The 22,160-nt window shown below is 40.2% G+C and overlaps 1 protein-coding gene across 1 annotated transcript in view; it reads left to right on the top strand.

Annotated features, from left to right (window-relative positions):
- The window catches only part of FMN2 (formin 2), a 251,351-nt gene that overhangs the window by 100,705 nt on the left and 128,486 nt on the right, over positions 1–22,160 (top strand). Inside the window, 1 exon segment of the mRNA XM_019549808.1 lies at positions 18,705–18,792. Coding sequence (XP_019405353.1) covers positions 18,705–18,792 — 88 coding nt within the window.

Here is a 22,160-nt window from a genome sequence, read left to right as displayed (position 1 = left end):
GTTTTCCTTGCCATGACAAGAATTTTGTTATGTTATAAAAAGTGCTGTAAGTAGGTGCTGTTAGATTGTTCTTAAAGGGATCGAGAAGAACATGTTGCCTGCAACAGAGATTTGCACACAGAAGTTGAGAAGGTTTCTAAAGGTGGTGTGACTTATATTTTAACATAACACAAAAAAATTTCATTATATGACTGTTCTGTGCTATTTATCAGATAAATGTGCTGCTGCTCAAAAAGAGAAAATTCTGTAATAGATAAATATGCTTTGTTGAATTACAGTCTCTGGAAAAAAGATCAAACAAGCAGCTAAGTCTGCTGCTTATTATGCAGAAGAGGCAACAAAAGCTTTCATTAGAACAAGCATTTGTTGCAGATGTAACTGTTAAATGATCATATTTATGGGCATCCATTTAAGTTTCCTATAATATTAAGTGTTAGAAAATTGAAGTGGACAGACTTCAAAAATACATGACTGGCATAGTTTTACAATGTATGAGTGTTCATTTTTATTAATTTATTTTTTGTTTATACCACAATAAACATTTGGATAATGAAGTTGGTTCCATAGTTATTGAAGAAGTCATTGTGTGAAAGACTGGCTATGTAACACCAAATGATCCCCGCCCGCCCAAGGCAGGAAGCATCAAGTGCTATTTAAATGGTTTCTGACTTGTGTCAATTCTTTGATAGTTATGGGTGCTACAAAGGTCTTACAGATAGTGTTTCTATGGAACTTTTGTAAGGATCCATTATGCCAAGTAGATGTGCTCTTGTCACCTGTTAAGCTATTTAAAGCTGTTTCTGCATTTTTCCTTCTGGACACTGAAGCACGTGTATTGTAAAAATGCACAAAAACAAAGGATACTCAAGAAATAGGAAGTGCTTAGTTTAGTTTCCTTATTTGCAGAAATTCTAGTTTTATCAACTGATATGTATATATTTTTAAGTTGATGCATATGTGTGCTAAGTTGTGTATTGTGTATAGGTACTAGATGTAAAATACTGGCTAAATTGGGAAAAGCTGTAAAAAGAAGCTGTCCAGATAACTTGCAAACAGAGGAAATATATGGCATGTTAACCTCTGATTTTAATAAAATATGTTTTTGGTGCACAGTAAAATAAAAATCCATTTACAGAGGAAGCCACATCAGAGGGAATTATACAATCTATAATCAAATGAGCATATTATACAAGATAGGATATTCAGTCTTACAGAAAACAAAATATTGAGTTTTTTTGGATTAAATTGCTCTCTGCCTATGCACTTGATCAACTATATAATATAGAGCAAAGCTGTCCAACTTTTAGGTAGCTAGGGGTCACACATGTTCTCCTTTTCCCCATCCCTCCCATCACCTTAGGCTCATGCAAAAGTCTTCCCACTGCACTGTGTGTACCTTGGCCTCACCCTCATCTCCCTGCCAGTGGACTTCAATACCACCACAGACTGCACTGTACCACTGCACACCACATCACCCCCTTGTGGGTAGGTGGTGGGAAGGGAAAGCTGAAGGAGGGGGAGAGGGCTGAAGCCCTTGGCTATCTCCTGCAGCTGGAGTGATGGTGGGAGGAGCAGCTGGGTGGGTAGTAACCCCTTTTAAGACTATATCTGGGCTGTCCATCTGGCAGCTGTGCAGAGTAGCTGCCTTTAGAATATCAACATTTTCAAAATGGTTATCCATTTAATTCATAGGTTGTAGAGTTGGAAGGGACCACAAAGCATCATTGTGTCTGACTCCTTGCCCCTGGCAGGAAAGAGGACTGAGGTCAGATGACCCCAGCCAGGTGTCTATCAAGCCTCCTCTTGAAGACCTCCAAGTTAGGTGAGAGTACCACCTCTCTTGGAAGCCCATTGCAGATTCTCACCACCCTTACTATAAAAAAATTTCTTCCTAATGTCTAACCTAAATCTCTTCTCCAATAGTTTGCACCCATTATTCCTAGTTACTCCTAGGGGTGCTCTGGTAAATAGCACATCTCCAATTCCCTGTTGTCCTCCCTTCATAAACTTATAGGCAGCTACAAGGTCTCCCCTTAGATGTCTCTTGTGAATGCTGAAGAGATCCAGATCCCTCAACCTCCCCTTGTAGGGTCTTTTGCAGAGGCCACTAATCATGCAAGTGGCCCTCCTCTGACCCTTCTCCAGATTCTCCATGTCCCTCTTGAAGTTTAGCACCCAAAACTGGACACAATACTCCAACTATGACCTGACCAATGCTGCATAGAGGGGGAGCATCACCTCCCTCAATCCATTGGTCATGCATCTGCTAATACATTACAAGGTGTGATTGGCCTTGTTGATGGCCTTGTTACACTGCCAGCTCATGTTCATCTTGGAGTCAGCAATGACTCCAAGATCCCTCTCAGCCGCTGAGCTGCTAAGGAGGTCATCCCGCAACCTATAAGTGTGCTGGTGATTCCTCCTCCTTAGGTGGAGTACTTTGCCTTTATTTTTTGTTGAGTTGCATCCTATTTCATTCAACCCATTCATTCAACCTGTCCAGATCAGCCTGCATCTGCTCCCTGCTCTCTGACATTTTAACTTTGTCCCATAACTTGGTATCATCTGCAGACTTGGAGAGGGTACTCTCCACACCCTCATCCAAATTGCTGATGAAGATATTAAATAACTTTGGTCCAAGGACCAAACCCTTCAGGACCCCACTGCCCACCTCCTTCCAGGCTGAGAACGACCTGTCTACCACCACTCTCTGGGTGCAGGTGCAGTCCCTAAGCCAGTTAGCCACCCACCTGACTGTATAAGTGTCCACTCCACAGCCTACTAGCTTCCCTATGAGAATAGGATGCAAAACTGTCGAAGGCCTTAAAATCTAGGTAGATGACATCAGCCTCAGCTCCAGTGTCAAGACAGTGTGTGACTTGGTTGTAAAAGGCTAGATAGTGAAGTGGTGAAACTCAAAAGCATTGAGCAAATGGGGGTCCAGGAGGGTTGGAGGTTTCTCAAGGGAGTGATGCTTGGGGCACAAAAGGAGTCTATCCCCTTATGCAGGAAAAGGGGCTAAGGGGCTAAAAAAGCCCTGTTGGCTGAACAGGGAAATCCAGGAAAGACTGGGGACAAAGAATGAGATTTATAGGCAGTGGAAGCAGGGGGCAGCCACTAAGGAAGCATATACCTCCCTAGTATGCTATTGCAGGGAATCAGGCAGGCCAAGGCAGGACTGGAGATCAGGCTGGCTTCAATAATTCAGGACAATAAAAAGTCCTTCTACAGATGCTTAGTGAGCAAAAGGAAAGTGAAGAGTAACATCGAGCCCCTGCAGGAGAAATCAGGATAGTTTGTGGTTGACACAGGAGAAAAAGATGGAGCTCTTCAATGAGTTCTTTGCGTCAGTATTTCTAAGTACTGACCAAGACAAATCCCCCACCTTGAGCACAGACAGATGTCCAAAAAGCACCAGACTTCCAAAGGTTAGTGCTGACTTAGTTAAGGAGCACTTGGAAGGGCTAGATGGGTGCCAGTTAGCCAGCCTGGATGACCTCCATCCACGGGTGGTGAACGAATTGGCCAGTGTCTTAGCTGAGCCACTAACACAGCTGTTTGAGCACTCATGGTGCTCCGGCCAAATCCCTGAGGACTGGAAAAGGGCAAATGTGGTACTCATATTTAAAAAGGGGAGAAGGGATGAGCCAAGTAACTTTAGGCCAGTCAGTCTTACCTCTATCCCTGGGAAAATATTGGAAAAAAATCATCAAAGAGTACATTTTTGATGGCTCAACAGGGGAAATGATGCTGAAAGGAAACCAGCATAGGTACATCACAGGTAGATCCTGCCTGACCCTTATACCCTTTTATGACCAGGTCACACACTGCTTTGGCACAGGAGCTGAGGCTGATGTCACCTACCTGGATGCAGAACAGGATGCAATTCAACAAAGATAAATGTAAGGTACTCCACGTAACAAGGAGGAATCCCCAGAACACCTATAGGTTGGGGGATGACCTCCTCAGCAGCTCAGAAGCTGAAAGAGACGTTGGAGTCATAGTTGACTCCAAGATGAACATGAGCCGGCAGTGTAACGAGGCCATCAACAAAGCTAATAGCACCTTGTCATGTATTAGCAGATGCATGACCAACAGATCAAGGGAGGTGATGCTCCCCCTCTATGTGGCATTGGTCAGGCCGCAATTGCAGTACTGTCGGGTTTTGGGCGCTGCACTTCAAGAGGGATGCAAAGAATCTGGAGAGGGTTCAGAGGAGGGCCACTCGCATGGTTAGTGGCCTCCATGAAATACCCTATGAGGGGAGGTTGAGAGATCTGGATCTCTTCAACCTTCAGAAGAGACGGCTGAGGGGTGACCTTGTAGCTGTCTACAAGTTTATCAAGGGAGGACGACAGGGAATTGGTGATGTGCTATTTACCAGAGCGCTCCAGGGGGTAACTAGGAATAATGGGTGCGAACTAGTGGAGAGTAGATTTAGGTTAGACGTTAGGAAGAAATGTTTTACAGTAAGGGTGCAAGAATCTGCAATGGGCTTCCAAGAGAGGTGGTACTCTCACCTAACTTGGAGGTCTTCAAGAGGAGGCTTGATACTCACCTGGCTGGGGTCATCTGACCTCAGTCCTCTTTCCTGCTAGGGGCAGGGAGTTGGAAACGATGATCAATTGTGGTCCCTTCCAACTCTACAATCTATGGGGGGGGAAAAAAAAAAGAAAGGTGCATCAGGCAGGATATACCTGTGATGAACCCGTGCTGATTTCCTTTCAGCATCAATTAATGCTGACAGCATTATCAACACACTTGCTAAACTTAATTTGGGTAATTTCAGAGTAACCACGTTCTGGTTATGTCCATGTGAAGATGGCGAAGTAAATATTTAAAAATTAAATCATATGAAGATTTTAAAACACTACAAGAATGCACACAATTGCACACAACTATTTAACAGTGAACAGACTTTATTAAATTTCATACCAGTACTTTACAAGAAGAGAACGGGTTAAACTATGATTGCAATTGCTAATATTTGTGAGATGACTTCTTACTAGCTTCTACCTGGTGGCCTAACAGAAAGTTGCTTGCATTTTTAAAGTTTTCTTGTTTCAGTGACAGTTGGACAAATTTAAATCAAATTCTTAGGAAATATGAGAATTGCCTTGTTTTGGCTTACCAGCATGCCTCATTCCTAGCCTGAGGTAATGATTTCAGTGGAAAATCCAGATTATTGAGCCCTGAGTCCTTTTATTGTTTGATGCCAAGGCATCAGGTGGCACAGGTGTTCCCCAGGGGGAACTAATAGCAGAACAAAGTGTTGTGCTAATAGTTGTTCCTCGGGAACCAAAAGTCCGCACTCATGTGGATGTGACACATGTGACATTTTATTCCCACTAGAGATCTATAGTTGTCTCCTCCTAATATCATGACCTTAGAATGTCTGACTTATATGAAATTTGTAAAATTACAATTTGTTTTGTACTAGCAAGTCATTAACAGTTTGTTTTGAAAGTTAGAGCTAATCTAATTTTATGTAGCTCAAAAAGGTGAGGACTTTTGCTTTTTATTATCATGATACAATATTATGATTTCTCACTCCTTTCTCCTGCCAACATGCTGCCTGTTGGCATGTTGCTTCCATAACTGATTACTCTCTTATGTTTGGACAGTCTCTCTCTCTCCCCAGCAGAAAATTCACTCTGCTTCCATACAGTCAAATAACTTGATCTAGATAGACTTTCCATCTTGTTTTGTCTTCAGTTATTCCATTTGACCTTAGGATTCCTAGCCAATACCAACTCTATCCTGAGTGTAATTCTTAACTAACTCCTCTGATCAGAAAATTTGCCTTTTCTTTCTCTTTGGCATATATATTACACAATTTGTAGGAAAAAGTAAACCATGAAAACTGTTGTCAATGTATTCCTTCATATATTAATAAATAAAATTAGATTTCCTGACAAGCCTTGCCGAATTCTACTTGTATTCTGACAATAGAGTTCCTTCCATTTTATACATTGCTGTCAGTAATAAATGTCTTTGGTTCAGCTGCTGCTATTGGCTTAGATTTTCCAGACTGAATATTCTATATAAAGTAGCTGAATGAATCCTTATATCTGTTCCTTATCGTGTGCATTGTCTTTGGCAATTATTTCATAATGATTGGTGTGGTAAAAGATATCTGCATGAGTATAAAGTCCTAATCAAAAACCTATTGTAATAAATGGAAAGATGATGGATATATCTAGATAGAGAATTTTTAAACAGGCTTTGAATATAGGTTTATGTGCAAACATTACACTTAAATTAGCCCAACCTAACATAGTTCGCTTGTGGAGGTGCGCTGTGTAGCTCAGGGTAACCCATGCCTGACTTAAGCAAATGTGTGCACATATTCTGAGTTGATCCCTGGGGCTGGGAAAACCCAGCTGTTTGTCCCAGCCCTGGAGTTGTGGGTTCCCTACTACCCCCAACCATGACCAGGCTATTTTAAGCCCTCCAAACTCCCCTTTCATCCCAGATGGAAAACCTGACAACATCCCACCCCTTGCGGACCCATCAACTCCCTCCCATAGACCTGCTAGCCCCCTCTGATGCTGCCTGCCACTCCCCCTCACCCCAAGTTACTTGCACCAGATTCCTGGCATGATTTCCAGCACTGGTGAACATCTGCACAAGCTGCTCCCAATCTGTGATCATGTGGTTTAAAGCAAATCACATGATTGTAGACTGGGTGCGGTGAACAGCTGCATGTACCCATAGGGAGTAGATAGCTGTTTTGTTTTATTTTTTCATGTAACCATGCCTTCCTGTTAAAAGTAATGCCCTAATATTTGTTTTTTTCCTCACTAACAAGATGTTCCTTGTTGTATTTAAGTGGTTACAGAATCTCACGTTACAAAGAGTGTTAAGTTTGTAACAGAATAATGTAAAAATAGGTCTGACTTTTATACAAATCTGGATATGTTAGAATGCCAAAAAATATGCAATTATTTGTGTTTAGTGACAATATCTGTTTTCGTCGGTTAGGTAACCATATGGGGGAAATAGATTGTTAATCACATTGCCTGCGTAGCTTGAAAATTGCAGACTTATAACTAATTTTTTATGGGGGACAACTATGAAGAAAAAATATATTATGGTGTATGGAACTGAGTTGGCTCCAGTAACTTGTGTGTTTGAAAATGCTATCCAGAATGCCGAAGTAATTAAAAGCCAAACTTTTATGTATAGTTTTTTGTTTTTTTGGGGGGCGGGGGGGTGGTTAAGACTGGCATTTTTCTTAAAGAAAGGAGGAGGGGAATAATGAATGGTGTGAATGGCAAAGAGAGGCTAAGGAAATTAAAAAAAAAAAAAAAAAAAAAAGTTTGGAGAGAAGCCTGTAATTTTGATTTAGACCTAGGGACTTTAAACACTTTCTATTTTTTCCCTCTAGAATCCTTAAAAGTGAAGCATCTGTGATTTGTTCCTAATTAAACTTGGGCCTATTGTTCTGTCTCCTGTTGAAGAACAGGATGCTTATTTTACTTATTACTGTATATCTGAATCTAAACAATCAGAGTAATTTTTCATCTAATGTCATAACAGAAAGGCATTTACTAGAGCAGCCATCTATTATTAGAGGATTAGTTCTACAATAATACATTTAATGGCATTTGTTTCAACCAACAAGAAATTATTTTTTATTATTTTAATGGTAAAATTATGTGAAAGTGTGTGAACTATTTCTTATCCCTAGGGTGGGAGGCTTTAACTAAGGAAAGTTCAACTGTGGTCTAGTTGGAAAGAAAGAATGGAAAAAGTTGATGTGATGACTTTGACCCCTAACTTTCAGACAAGAGTTTCAACCATATGAAATAGACAGCAAAGACTGGATGGTTGTTTCATTTGTTCTAATTTGGAAGGTCTCTAGAAAAGGCATGTGGTGAAGAAAGTCTTGTCTGTACTAACAAAAGAAGGAATCTTAAATTCGGGAAAGGATCAGAGCTGATTGGATATAAGGTCGTAGTCAGGAAAGATGCATTTACTTTGGTGTGAAAAGCAAGAAAGTAGTCTGGGCAGCCTCACACTTTAGCTACTGACTACAACTGTCAAGAAGCGGGGGCCAAGGGGGCATTTTTACACCACACTGAAAAAATGGTGGTAGGGTGCTTTGAACTAAAGCTCATCAAATGTGGTTTATTTCAAAGTACCCCACTGCCATTTTTCAGCACAGGAACTCACAGGGTTGCTGATGCACGTGATGTGGAAACCTGCCAGAGCACATCAATTTCTGTGCTCCAACAGACTTGATTAATTGAGTCTGCTCCAACTTTCCAGTGCATTGGAGCAGACTCCCCGCATGTCTGTAGGAACTCTGGGGTACCAATTTCTCTTGCATTGTCTATCAAATTTTTCATGAATTGCTTCAACTTTCTCAAAAAACTTCTTTCCTTATCTGGATTGCTTGCTTCTGATAGAAAGGAATTATCTCATTCAATCGGTACAATAAAAGACATGGTAAGGAACAGCTGTTGATGAGATGTAATTTAGTGAACTCCCTCTGACCATGAGTCTTTTAATGACCACAGCCATTGACCAGCATCTGATTCATCATGTTGAATCTGGAGCTAGAAAACCACAAAGTAAGGACCTCTTACTTTCCTGTCTCCATAAATGGCACAAGATTTTTTGTGCTTGGCCAAATATATATTCAGCTACCAACAACTGCAAGCCAGCTCCCTGTAGTTGGTATCCCTAAGCTACACAATTCGTAGGAAAAAGTAAACCGTGAAAACTGTGTTGCCAATATATTCCTTTCTTCCCAATATATTCCTCCATTCTTACTTGTAGGGTCCCCTTTATGATGGTAAATACGCCATTTAATGACTTGACCTGAACACTTTGTTCTTACAGGAAACATACACAGTTCAATTTAAACAAATGACTCCTGCTTTTGTAGCTGGGACTTAACTAAATTAGCACTTGAAACTCCTTCCCAACCTATAATTCTGTTATTTTATTTTCAAGGATCCCTAGGTTTCTAAGAGAGAATCATTTGCATCCACCAAGACCAGTTCTAGGCATGTATCTAGACTTTTGACTTCTTATTCAAAAGCTTAAGGGTTTTGTATATTTCATAAGCATCTTACAGCTTCTACATTTTATAGAGTTGACTTGTATGGTTTTTTTATTTGCAATTAATGTTCAGGATTTTTTTTAACAAGTGAGAAACATGGGGCAATTTCAGTTAATGTTAACAGTTAAAATCTGAACCAGAAAGTGGGCATCCTTGCAAAATGCCCCTGCATTAATTAAATATTATTCTGAGGAACGAGAATCTTCATATTTTGCTTTGGGGCTCTCGCTTAACATCTGCCTTGCATTTCCTTTTGCTAAATAATTTTTTTGACTGTTTTTGCCTGTGTTATCCAATCAAGAAGAAATCTGGCATGTAGTTTGTTTACCAATCAACAGTGAAGACCACTCAACAGTTACAAAGTTGGTTGTAGACTGTAGCTTGCTGATAGTATCTCTAGCTTGCTTTTTTTTTTATTTTTTAAAAAAATGTAAAGCTGTGTTCCAGATACCATACTTAAAAGGAGTTGTATATTGTGTCTGAGATGCTTAGATCTTGTAGAGATTTAATTAGCAACCTTTTGTTGTTTCTTCTTTAAATGGCGTCACTAGTCTGTAGCCTGTAGGCCTAGACTCAGCAGCTGATGATTTTTATTTTATTTTTAAATGTGGGAATGACTCAAGGCACTTATGCTAATATTCATATTTTCTGAATTAGTACTGTATTGTTACAGCCACTGTATTGGAGGAAGCAGAGTGAACGAAGGAGGAAACAGGAAACTATCAGTATTCATGCAATTTACTGTGATTTAAATAGTGAGGAGGAGTATATATAGTATAGTGAACAGTCCTACTTTTTAAATGTAGTTGGCCAAGAGGTTTTCCTGTAGTCTTCCTGTACTAATTATCATTCTCTTTTCTGTACTCTGCATCCACCAGCCCTGAATTGATGGGTCTTAATATTAACTTTGTTGCTTTTCAGATGGACTACATGTGATTCAATTCTGGCACCTGGGGAATAGCCTAATCCCTGCTGCAGATCTTTTACGGGGACAATCTCTTTCCCTGTTTGTGTACAATGTAAAGTAATAAGTATCAATAAATAAGTGTTTTACATAAGTTCACTCAACAAAGTGATTGATAGCTCACCTACAATTTGTTTGTCCTGTAATTTGTTCTCGGACTAGCAAGGAATACAGAAACATAGGACTAAAGTGGAGCTGACCTAAATTGAGGCAGATGAGGTCATGGAGGAAATTGATAAACTAAACAGTAGCAAATCACCAAGACCTGATGGTATTCATGCTAGGGTCCTAAAGGTGTTCAGATCATAAATTGCTGAACTTCTAACTGTTCTTTGAAGCCTATCACTGAAAACAGCTTTGGTACCTGAGGGCACATCCCCATGAATGTGCACATGCAGTTTCTGACGCTACAGATCTGTCTGTGGCTCCTCAAACTGCACACATTGCATATGCAGGTCTTTACGACACTAATTTGCAGTGGAGTGGTTTTTTTGGACACTGGGAGATCCTGGTGGCCAAAAAACCTATGCTAGAAAAAAGCAGGGTGGCACACATGGTGGCAGCATATACCGCCCGAAACTGGAGCCTGGCTTGCCAGAGCCATGCTCCAGCTGCTGGCCAGGCTGCACACACCCAGATTGCTGCTGCTGCAGCTCCAGGAAGCCCCCGGGGTCCCAGGTAGGACTGCTGGGGCCAGCCCAGGTGCTGGTTCAAATCTCCCCTACCCCACATGGGGCAATTTGCCACACACCAGAGCACATATGCAGGGGCATTCCCAGGGACAACTAGCTGTAGCACAAATATGTGCTGCTACTAGTTGTCCCCAGGAAATACATATTCTCACTCATGGGGATGTGCCCTGAGGGTTTTCAGTGCAACTCCCATATTTAAAAAGGCTCTAGAGGGGGTGAATGGAGCTATAAGCTAGCGAGTCTAACTTCTGTTCCTGGAAAATTGGTAAAAATAAAATTCTTCAGCACATGGATGAACATGACTCACTGGGAAGGAATCAACATGGCTATCAAAGGGAAATTGTGCCTTGTGACCTGCTAGGGTTCTTTGCAGGTGCATCAGGGTGATCCAATTGACATAGTATATCAGTGTTTCTGAAAAGTCTTTAACAGGGTCCCTCATCAATGGCTTTTTAAAAAGTCAGGTAATTATGATTACAGGGAAGGTCCATTCATGGATTGGAATTTGGTTTAAAGATAGAAAACAGAGTGAGTATAAATGGTCAGTTTTCAGGATGGGAAAGAAAGGTAAGAAGTAGATCTGTGGGATCCGTGTTGGGGCCAGTGTTCTTTGACATATACATAAATGATCAGGAAAATGGGGTGAATAGCGAGGTGGTCAAATCTGTGAATGGTGCAGTTATTGAAAGTGGTAAAGATAAAGGCAGACTGTGAGGACCTATGGAAGGATATGAGACTGCTGAGTGAATGGGCAATTAAATAGCAAACGAAATTCAATGTAGAGAAATGCAAAGTGGGGCACATGGGAACCCAAAATATATCTATGCTGTGATGTGCCATAAATTTGCAGTTAGGATTTAGAATAGAAATCTGGAAGTCATTGTGGACAGTTCACTAAAAACATCAGCTCAGTGCTCAGCAGCCATCAAAAAGGCAAACAAATTGTTGGAGATTATTAAGAAGGGAATGGAAAACAAAACAGAAAGTATCATTAGCAGGGATCCTGTTTTTCTCTGATTAAAAAATCTCCAATTTTCTAGTTTAAAAAAGTAACCCCAAATCCACATTTTCTATGATCAAAATGAAACACCTGTGTGTGTGTGTGTGTTACTGGTGTTTACTTTCATTTTGATCATGCAGAAATGTGGATTTTGGGTTGCTTTTTTTTTTTAACCCAAAGATTGGGGATTGTTCCTTTTTTTTTTTTTTATATATCAGACAAAACCAAGTCCCTGATCTTTAGGTCCCTTTACAAATCCATGGTGCATCCACACCTTGAATACTGCTCCCAGTCCTGGTCCCCACACACCTCAAAGAGGATTTAGAAGAACTAGAAAATGTACAGAGAAGTGCAACAAGGATGATTAGTAGTGTGGAGGATCATCCACATGAGAAACTAAAGAGGCTAAGGCCTCTTTAGTTTAGCAAAAAGATACTTCGGGCATGGGGCAAGATAAGGGTTTACAAAATACTAAATAGTGAAGAGAAAGTAAATAGGAATTTATTATTTACTATCTTTCAAAATGCTACTAGTAGGTAGTAAGTATAAAACTAGCAAAATTAAATTCTTTTTCACACAGCATGTAATTAAAGTCCAGAATCCATTGCCACCAGGTGTTGTAGAAACTGATGGTTTAGCCAGATTCAAAAAGGGATTAGAAAAATTCTTGGCAGAAAGGAGCATCAGTAACTATTGAGCATGGAAGTTGGGGATATGGCCTCTGAATCAGAACTTTCTAGACCTTAAATGCTGGAAGCTGCAAGTGGGAGAGGAACTTTCCCTCTTTCAGCATCCACTCTCTGCCCGAGCATGACACAGGATACTGGACAAGATTGAACTATTGCCTGACACAGGATACTGGACAAGATTGAACTATTGTCTGACCCAGCAAATGGCAGTTCTCATGTTATTATGTACTTATGACTTTTTAATTAATCAAGTCCAATCCCCTGCTATTGTAGGCAACCATGTCATGTAGTCTTATTCATAAAATTATTGATTTGGGACAGATATTCAAAAAACCTGAGCCTGAATTCATTCCATCTTTACAGTTTAGTTTAACCTGGCTAGGCTAAATCAGTGTGTAACTGTACAGACATCCCATACATGCAGGCACATGCCTGCAGTGGATCAGGATAAAAACTGCAGGGTGCTAAAGCAGCCCTCCCTTCCATCTATGCAACTGAGCTGGGGGGGAGGGTGCCCCCTCCCTTCTGACCAGCCCAGCAGGGAATTGATAACAGTATTTATCACCCCATAGTGTTTATCACATAATTAGGAAAGCAAGAGAGGGACATTACCAGCTACCTGTTGATTCTGCCTTTGTCCCATCTGCAATAGCACAGACCATAGCTAGCATGTGGTCTGCTAACTTTTGGTGTTTATGTGAGGCAGGGGGGACAGGGGAATCCCTGTTTAGAAGGAATCCCTGCCTTTGTCCCATCTGCAATAGCACAGACAGTCTGCTGGAGCTGCAGCCAGGGAGCAGAAAGGAGAGGCCAGCCCTGCTGTGGAGCAGAGAGCCCCACCCAGCCCAGAGAGTATACCAGGATGAGTTCAACTTAAATGAGCAAGGCGTCTGGGACAGCCATTGCATAAACCGGTTTGACCCAAATCAGTTAAGTCTGATACTACATTCAACCAGGCATACCTCAAAGTGTTTTTACCTATTTTCAAGCTGGTTTATATGTACTGAACATCTCTTCTGTTACAAGTTTAAACCAGTTTCTGATCACTTAAACTGGTTCATGTATAACGTCTGTCCCTAGCCATGAAGCTTAAAGTTAAGTTTTAGTCTCTCTACTCATATTGGAAGGCTCTTCCAGATCGTCACTTATTACACTGAGTAAAAACCTACTGCTAATTTCCAGTTTAAATTTATTCACAGTTAATTTCTACTCCCTTAAAAAAAAAAAAATTAAAAAATCTTTTCTCGTGTTTACCCCAGAGATGTATCCACAGAGGACAATTGTATCCTCTTAGTCTTTCTTTCTTAATTAATGATGCCAAGCTTTTTCAGTATCCTCTCCATTTTGCTAGTCATCCTGGTAATCTTTGCCTGCATCTTTTCCTATTTTAATTAATCTTACTATGTACATCTTGGGTCATTCATGCTCAATAATTCCATGTAAGGTTTCACTAGTGTCCTGTACAACATTTTCTTCTAATCTTCATGCACTATTTTTTCCATATATTTTTAAGGCAATAATTTTAACTTATGTAGACACCTTTTCAAATAAGATGCAAGAAGGTCTTGCCACTTCTAATTGCAGCAAGCTTAATCTGCCTTAACTATATTTCTTGGGGGCTGCTCAACACTTGGGATCCAAAATACTGGGTGGAGGGTGGGATAGAATATGAAGAAAATTCCGCCTCATCTCCAACATAGAATTCAGTTTTGTTAAAGCTCTTAATATGCATAAATTTTAAATTGACACTTTTGACACTTAAATTGTGAACATTTAATATTCAGAGGATCTAATGGTTTCTTCAGTGCTGTATAATCTTTGGACACTTGTACACTGAAAGTAGCAGCGGTGTAATAATACTCTTTTTACCCCTATTTTTGATTGCTTCCTTTCACTTGCATTGCACCTCAGGTTACTTGCCAGATCTCTGCTAGGGAAATCAAATGCATTATAATGGATGGTATAATGGGAGCACAGCCATAGATTTGTGTATGATGCTTACCTTGGTGGGGTGGGGCAGGGTAGGGAGGTTTCCCCACAGCAAGAAAACTGATTCTTTCTTTCTTTGACTAAGCTTTTCTTCAGAACTTACCTGAGATTTAGGGAATAGAATATCAATACTACTTCCATACCATGCAGGCATAGCACAGCAGCATGGTCAGGCATATCGCACCCTCTCTTGGTACATATCACTGATCCTGGATGTGAAGTGATGTAGTCTATTTGAAGCAGCACTAGTCTTAAGTTCTCAGTCTCAGCTATGGTTATCTGGATATACTCAGCCCCACATTAAGGAAACTACTGAATCATTACTTGAGTTTTATACACGAAATGGAAGTTTTTTCATTCCCTTAGTCCAGTTCAAGAGATGCACCATATTTTGAGCTTATTTAAGAGAGGGTGAAAACTATTTCTAAGATACTTTTCTTAATTTTGAATTTTTTATAAGTTTGAAATGTGCCTATAGCATTCTTAATCAATAGAAACACTCTTTGTTTTTCAACCCATTTAATTTTTGGTTTTGAGTCACTAATGGCTGATTTTAGATGTTGGTTAATCACTTGGAAATTTCTTACTGATTTGTTACAGAATTAAATATCATTTTTACCTTGAGTTTAAGCATTTAACCATTTGACTAAGAGTTAAGCTATGTTGAGGGTTTGGCTTGTTGCTTTTTCAATTCATTAGCACAACACAGTATTTTTATTATTCATGGCTAATTAGAAAAGAGGCTTGGAGATGGGGAGTCAACATAACTAGAACAGCAAGGTACTTAATCTTGGATTTCCTTTCAGTTTCCTCATTTTAGGCAGTTTATTTGCTATATTCTGAGTTAGGCTCTTATTTTCCATCAGGCACTCTTATAATCATACAAAAATAGGGCTGGAAGGGACCTCTGGAGATCATCTAGTCAAACCCTCTGCTGGATCAACCCTGGGGAGTACTATAGTACATCTAGTCCAAATTTCTGCAGTGGCTTTAGCTACAGCAGCAGGGAGGGCAAGACAGAGGTGGTGGGTGCAGAAGCAAAAATTGGTAATTCACTACTTCTGAAATAGATGTCACCTCCTTTTCACTACTGATATGGGTGTTAGATGGCCAACTCCCTACCAAAACAGTTTTCAGATACTTGATCATGGTTATTAACTCCCCTTTCAGCCTTCCCTTCTCCAGACTGAATAGTTCCAGCTCTCACAACCTTTCCTTGTAAATCATCTTTCTTTTAATCTTGTCTGTTGGACTTCAGTTTGCCCACATCTTTCTTGGAGTGCAGTGCCCAAAACTGAACACAGTGCTTCAGATGAAGTCTCATCAGTGCTAAACAGAGTGAAAGAATAACCTTCCTTGACTTGCAGGTGACACTTGTATTAATACAGTCCACTATGTCATTGGCTTTGCAACAAGAGCTCACAGTTGACACATTCAGCTTGTTGTCCTGTGTAGCTCCCAAAGTATTGCAGAGTAGCTGTTCATTCCCCAGTTTAATTGCTCCATCCTAAATGTAGGATTTTTCACTTGTCATTGAATTTCATTCGGTTAATTCTGAATCATTTTTGCAGTTTGTCAAGATCATTCTGAATCATAATCCTTGCCTCCAAACTGTCTGCAACATCCCCCAGTTTTGTCTCATCTGAAAATTTGCCACATATCTACTCAATCCCATTCTCATTAATGAAGATATTAAATAGTAGCAGATCCACGATGAACTCTGGGAAACCAAATTTGATATTTCCTTCCAAGTAGACATTGAGATATTGATGACTATTCTTTGAGCATAGTGATCCAACCACTCGTGTATCCACTGCACAGTACCTTCACTGAGGGCAGGAGCAGGCAAAATGGCAGAATCACCCAGTGACCAGACTCCATTTCCCAGCAGCCCCTACCCACATGCCTGGAGTCAGTTTCCATGGAGACCCCAGCAGCAGCCACACTGTGATAATGTGGGGCTGGGGTTTCCATGGATACTGGCACCCAGCAATGCTGGCAGGGTGTGCAGCCAGGCAGGGAGCTGCTCTGGGGCTGGGCTGGGATCTTGCAATGGTGACAGTATGGTCCAGAGCCAGGGCAGGGGCATGCAATCTGGGCAGGGGCATGCAGGCAGCAGACTGTGGCTGTGCCCCAGCTCCTTGCAGTGGTGACAGCATGGTCCAGAGCTGGGGCAGAGCCACAATACACTGTGTACATGCTCTGAGCAGGGGCATGCAGGCAGCTGGTTATGGCTGTGCCCCAGCCTTCTCCTACCATGCACCCTGCCAGTGCTGCTGGGGCTGATCTCAATGGAAACCCTGGCCCTGTGCTATCACAGCTGCTGGGGTATCCATGGAAACTGACCCCAACAATATGGACAGGGGGTGCTAGGAAATGGAGTCCACCGCTGACTGGATCCAGCCCATAGCCTGGACTTTGTCTACCCCTGATTTAAGGTGTATTTGTTTAGCTTACTAATAAGAATACCATGGGAGACTGTGTCAAAAGCATTGCTGAATATGAGGTATGTTGCATCCACTACTCTCCTGCCATCCACAAAACTTATCACCTTGTTATACAAGGAAATCAGGTTGGTCAACCATGACCTGATCTTGACAGATCCATGCTGGTGGCTTCTTATGACCTTGTATCCTTTGGGTGCCTAGAAATAGCTTCTTTGATATGCTTAAGGTTTTTATGGTTGGGAGGGGGTTGGTTATTAAAAACCATTTTCACTACAATTTGTATCTCCCTTCTGCTTGATTACTTCCCATTATCTTCTTTTAAGGCTAAAAAAATTTAACCCACGTATCTATTTCTTTTTAACAATTAAGAACAACATTAAAACTAAAATGTTGCATTGAGCCCTTTATGCGGCAGCAGTCTAAGATTTTTTTGCTGTATAAATGTTCCATTCTAATTTAAAATAATATTGTCAACAGTGTTGACATTTGAGTCCATCATTTCTGGAAATTAGAATTTGTTCTGGCTTCAGTGATATTCTGGCTTTTCAGGAATAATTGAAGCTGAGCGCTATGTTAAAAGAGAAAAAAAATCAGCATGTCGCCCTTGTGCTTGGTGAGGGAAGTAGCATTCTTAGTCAAAATACAATTCCATATATAAGCCTGTGTACCAGATTATTCTGCGCTGAAAACTTAATTTATCTACGGCCATATAATTTGCCAGAAAAAGAATCTCTTTCCTGGAGCTACTCCCTGAAAGTTTTATAATACTGTAACAAGGAGTGTGTTAGAATCCCCAGCGCTTAAATGGGAACCTTTCTAAACCCAAGGTTCCCATTGCTAGAATTGGTGCCCCATGGAAGATACCAGCTCTCAGCCTTCACTCATTTTTTTAACTACAGAAAAATAATAAAACAAGTCTTTCATGGCAAAAACTTCAGAAAAAACCACAAGAGATCATACTATTTTTATAATATTGATTCCTATTGGGAATCTCTAGTTTTAACTTGTGAATCATACATAGGTGTTGTTATTATACAGCACCCTGTGGCACCCTTATAATAATTTGTCATGCCTCAGGGTGCCATGACATCCTGGTTGAGAATCACTGCTTAAAGCTATCTGGAACTTAGTCTGCATATTACTTAATGTGTTAGTTTATGAAGCAAACATATGTGTTAGTTTATGAAGCAAACATATATACCCAAATGTATAAGGCTAATATTAACTTCCAGCGGCTAAAATAGGCAGTATCAGGGGTGTGAATGTGTTTTTCTTTACAAGACTTGAGACCTTTTTTATTTCTCTAAAAGTGATCAAAGAACATCCCAATGTGTACATGGTTATTTTGCTTTTTAAATAAAATTCATCTTGGCAAAGAATGCATCAAGCATTCAAATAAAATACAAATTCTCACAGTTTTAGCTTACATCTAAGATGGAAACCATTGTGTGGTTTTGGAAACCAAATCAATTCCAAGATAGACACAGTTGGAAATGTTTCTTTATGACAGCCTGTTTTTTACAGTCAGTAACATCAGTGTGAAGTTGAAGCTGAAAATGTATATCTTAATGGAGGGTGAAGTCAATGAGAATTTTTCCAGTGGCTTCACTGGGGCTAGGATTTTACCCAGACTATTTGGCTAGCTGTACTTGTAATAGCTTTTGCAGCAGAGGCACATTTAAACATCCTGAATAACAGGTAATTATTAGGGGTTTTTTTAAGGCTTAGACAAATATGGTACATAGTATTTGACGTTTCTTGAATTTGTAATTAGTAGTACAAAATAGTTAATAAATTCCAGCACCTGAGTGAAAGGCAATAAATGTTTGTTTGTTTTTTCCCTTGGGCAGGTTGTCAAGTTGTTAAGTAACAAAAGATCACAGGCGGTGGGAATATTAATGTCCAGTCTTCATTTAGATATGAAAGACATACAACATGGTAAGTCATATACTATATATTTCTGCCTAAATCTTAGAAAGTAATGTGTGTCAGTATATATATTTCCATTGGATGACCCAAGAGAGATGGGCCAATTGAATGTGACTTTTTCCTTAAGCAGTTACAACCACAATAGGGCTCAGAATCAATTTCTTCAGATATGAGAAATCTGGAGGCTTTGTCTCCAGCCTGTTGCATGAGAAAATATTGATGTTTTTGATGCATACTTTTACATAAATAGCATCACTGGCAAACTAGACATCTGAAAGTGTTAATTATGATTTGCATTGTACTTTTTGCTATCTAAAATAGTTCCTGGGTTTGTCATTAAAATAATACATGTATGCTTTGAATTTATTTTGCCTTGGTTTTATAAAGAGAAATCTTTTAGAGAGATGTAATTGTCATATTTATACAAAGATAGCAGTGTAAAAAAGGTGGAAAATGGAGTTCTATTCAGTGTCTCTTATGCTTCCTAGAGGCTTTGGATAGATATGAAGCACACTGAATTAGCCTGTAAAGTTCCAGGCTACCTATTAAATAAATATGGTTTTGAGTATAACACAGACTACATAAATCATGAAAAAATCTTGCTAGCTTTCTAGCCTATGTATTTACAGACATGAATTCCATTTGCTGTGCTGAGATTTATTTTGTGGAATAATTCATAAATAGAACAAATTTTAGTGTGTTCTGTCAGCCAGTGAGTAACCCTTAATCACGATTTAAGTTTTTATTAAATTGTTTTGATGGTTACTAGACTTCCTCAAGCTGAAGCATTTAGGATGGTAGTCATAGAGTGAGGCGCCAGTACTGGCGCCAAGAAGTACTTGGTATTTCTAAAGCTGGCAGATGTAGTTCAGTTAAGTCATAGAGTGAAATCTGAAAACAATGATATGGTCCTTTCCTTCAGTCAAATATTCAGCTTGGTTTGAGTTAATAATGAGAACCTTATGAACAAAGGAGTCCGCCTAACATCTGTGTCTGTGGTAAAGCCAACACAAGTTCATTGAAAATTTGCTTGCTTAACATGCAATACTAACAATAACATGGCAAGGATGTCAGTAGTTGAAAGGGTCAAACAATATATGCTTAACCTTGATCCTATTAGGATATTAAGCACATATGATCATCTGTAAAAGTTGCACACTGTCCTATATAGTTCCTTTCAATAGCTGTTAGATTAAAACCAAAAATCTTTGCTGAAGCACTCACTGTCTATTGTGCTTATTAGTTTGCTGTCTAAAGCCTAATGAAAAATTGTGAATTAGAAGCAACGCTATTCTATTGCCGGAAAATGATTTGAAGAATCTGTTTTTTATTGTTAAGTTTTAGGTGGCAAGAGCAGGAAAACAGCATGGACTGTCATGTCAGTATGGTGTGCTGCAGCCACATGCCTCCTGTTCCAGGGCCTTTTTTAAAAAAGAAAACAACCAACTCCCTCACTAATTTGACCCATCATTTCCTCAGATATCTGACCACTTCCTTTCCAGATACCTAGTATGCATGCTTCTGTGTAGACAAATACACTCCCTCTTTTTGCAGACCATATATGTTGCTGTTGTATGGCCAGGGGTAATATTCTGGAGGAAAGTGTTTCGGTTATACTTCTCCTCCACCCCTGGACTTCTTCAGGGCCAGCTGCCTGATTACTGGGCCGATAAGTGGTCCCTACTATCTTCTCTTTTGTTAGACCCTGGGAAACCTGTCCTGTAAATAACTTTTGCTTTGGCCTAAGAGAATTGCAATGATAAAGTGGCACAGATTGAGTAGTGTTGTCAACTCTGATTTTTATTGTGACTCTCATGATTTATTGTTTTTCTTTAAGCTCCAGCTCTTGGTATCAAATAACTATGAGAGTCTCATAGTTGGGTTCTTTTTCTTTTGTTAAATGAGATTATAACTTGTAGGATTAGGCTGACAAGTTTTTGAAAACATTAACAGAGTGAATCCTAAAGTCACAGGTATTTATCTGTGACTAGGAGATGACTTTCTGAGTGCTATGAATCTGCCAGCCCTTTCTGAAGACTCCTGTCTGATGTCACTTGACCCCCAACTGAATGTCTGAATCACAGGACAATCAGTGAGTTGAAGGAGGAAATGAGGGGTAATACTTCACTCTCAGACACTTTGACTCACTATGATCTCAGCTGGGTTACCCCAGTACAAGACTGATGCATTCAAGCAGCTGGTAAAGAGGTACCGGGGTGAAATTTGGGATCCATTGATGGCAAGAGAAAACCCCACATTGACTTCTGGGCCTGAATTTAACCCTCAGAGTTATTATATCAGTGTCCAACTTCTGTATCTCATCAGACCACCATCAGAGCCTCTGAAGGGAGTGGTATTAAAAAGCTTTGTGCTAATTGTGCACTTTGGGCCTTTGTCTACATTTTTGCCTAGGTTTTCCTGGTGAGTTCTTCACCCACTTCTCCTACTTTGTGCCCACTAAACCCATACATGTAACAGTGAAGTGACTTTGTTTCTAGGTTTAGTATATGCAATGCAGGAATGTATGTGTGTGTGTGTGGTGGTGGGGGGTCTGTTCTATTGAAACAGCCTGGAGAGGACCTAGGGCACCTGTGTAGTTGTAGCCTGAGGATCTTGGACTGTGAGGTGAGAGGTGGCAAAAGCAAGGCGAGTAGAAAGAGGAAAATAGGAGATGAATACAGCTTCTCTAATCTAGCACCTAGGGAAGGATGGGGAGGTCCTGAAACCATTCCCAGGGACTGAGAGATATGGCCTCCCCCACAAAGGAATTGGGAGTCCTCAGACTTTCCCCTGCTCAAGACTCCTGTGGTGTCTGTAGCCCGGTTAAATAAGTTACTAGTGACTTTTTCTCAGGTTTGGCTGACAGGACATTCCCCACTCACTATTACCTCCCTTGTCTAGAGTTCCTCCCTCCCTCCCTCTCTCTGCTTGAGAGAGTGCTGAAGTTTCTGATTGTAGACACTGCACCAAAATAATCAGGCTATCGGTGAATACGATTTTTAACTGTATGTCCAAGACTACCCTCACTTTCTACTAATGCCTCAGTTTGCCTTGGACTTAGTTGTCCAAGTGCTGCGGGGGGGGGTTAGGCAGGCAAGTTTCTTTGGGTAGATGTGATATCTTTTATTAGACCAACTACATAGTTGGAAAAATGTTCTTTACAAGCTTTCAGGCACAAACACCCTCCTTTTTGCTAACTTTTAAAGTATGCCTATTACAAGAGAGAAAATGCTGGAGGAGGGGGCAGGATATTGTAATTAAAATAAATTAATAGATATGCATAAGCTCTAAACACTTCTGAATTTCAGGCCTTAATGACAACCCAGTAAATAAGGAATTTAATATTAATGCTCATACATCTCCCTGGTGCCCCACAT

The sequence above is a fragment of the Crocodylus porosus genome, unplaced genomic scaffold, assembly GCF_001723895.1.
Source record: "Crocodylus porosus isolate Cpor-Errol unplaced genomic scaffold, CroPor_comp1, whole genome shotgun sequence".
NCBI classification, from domain to species: domain Eukaryota; kingdom Metazoa; phylum Chordata; order Crocodylia; family Crocodylidae; genus Crocodylus; species Crocodylus porosus.
Note: the sequence above shows the minus strand (reverse complement) of the source record. Positions and strands in the feature narration are given on the sequence as shown.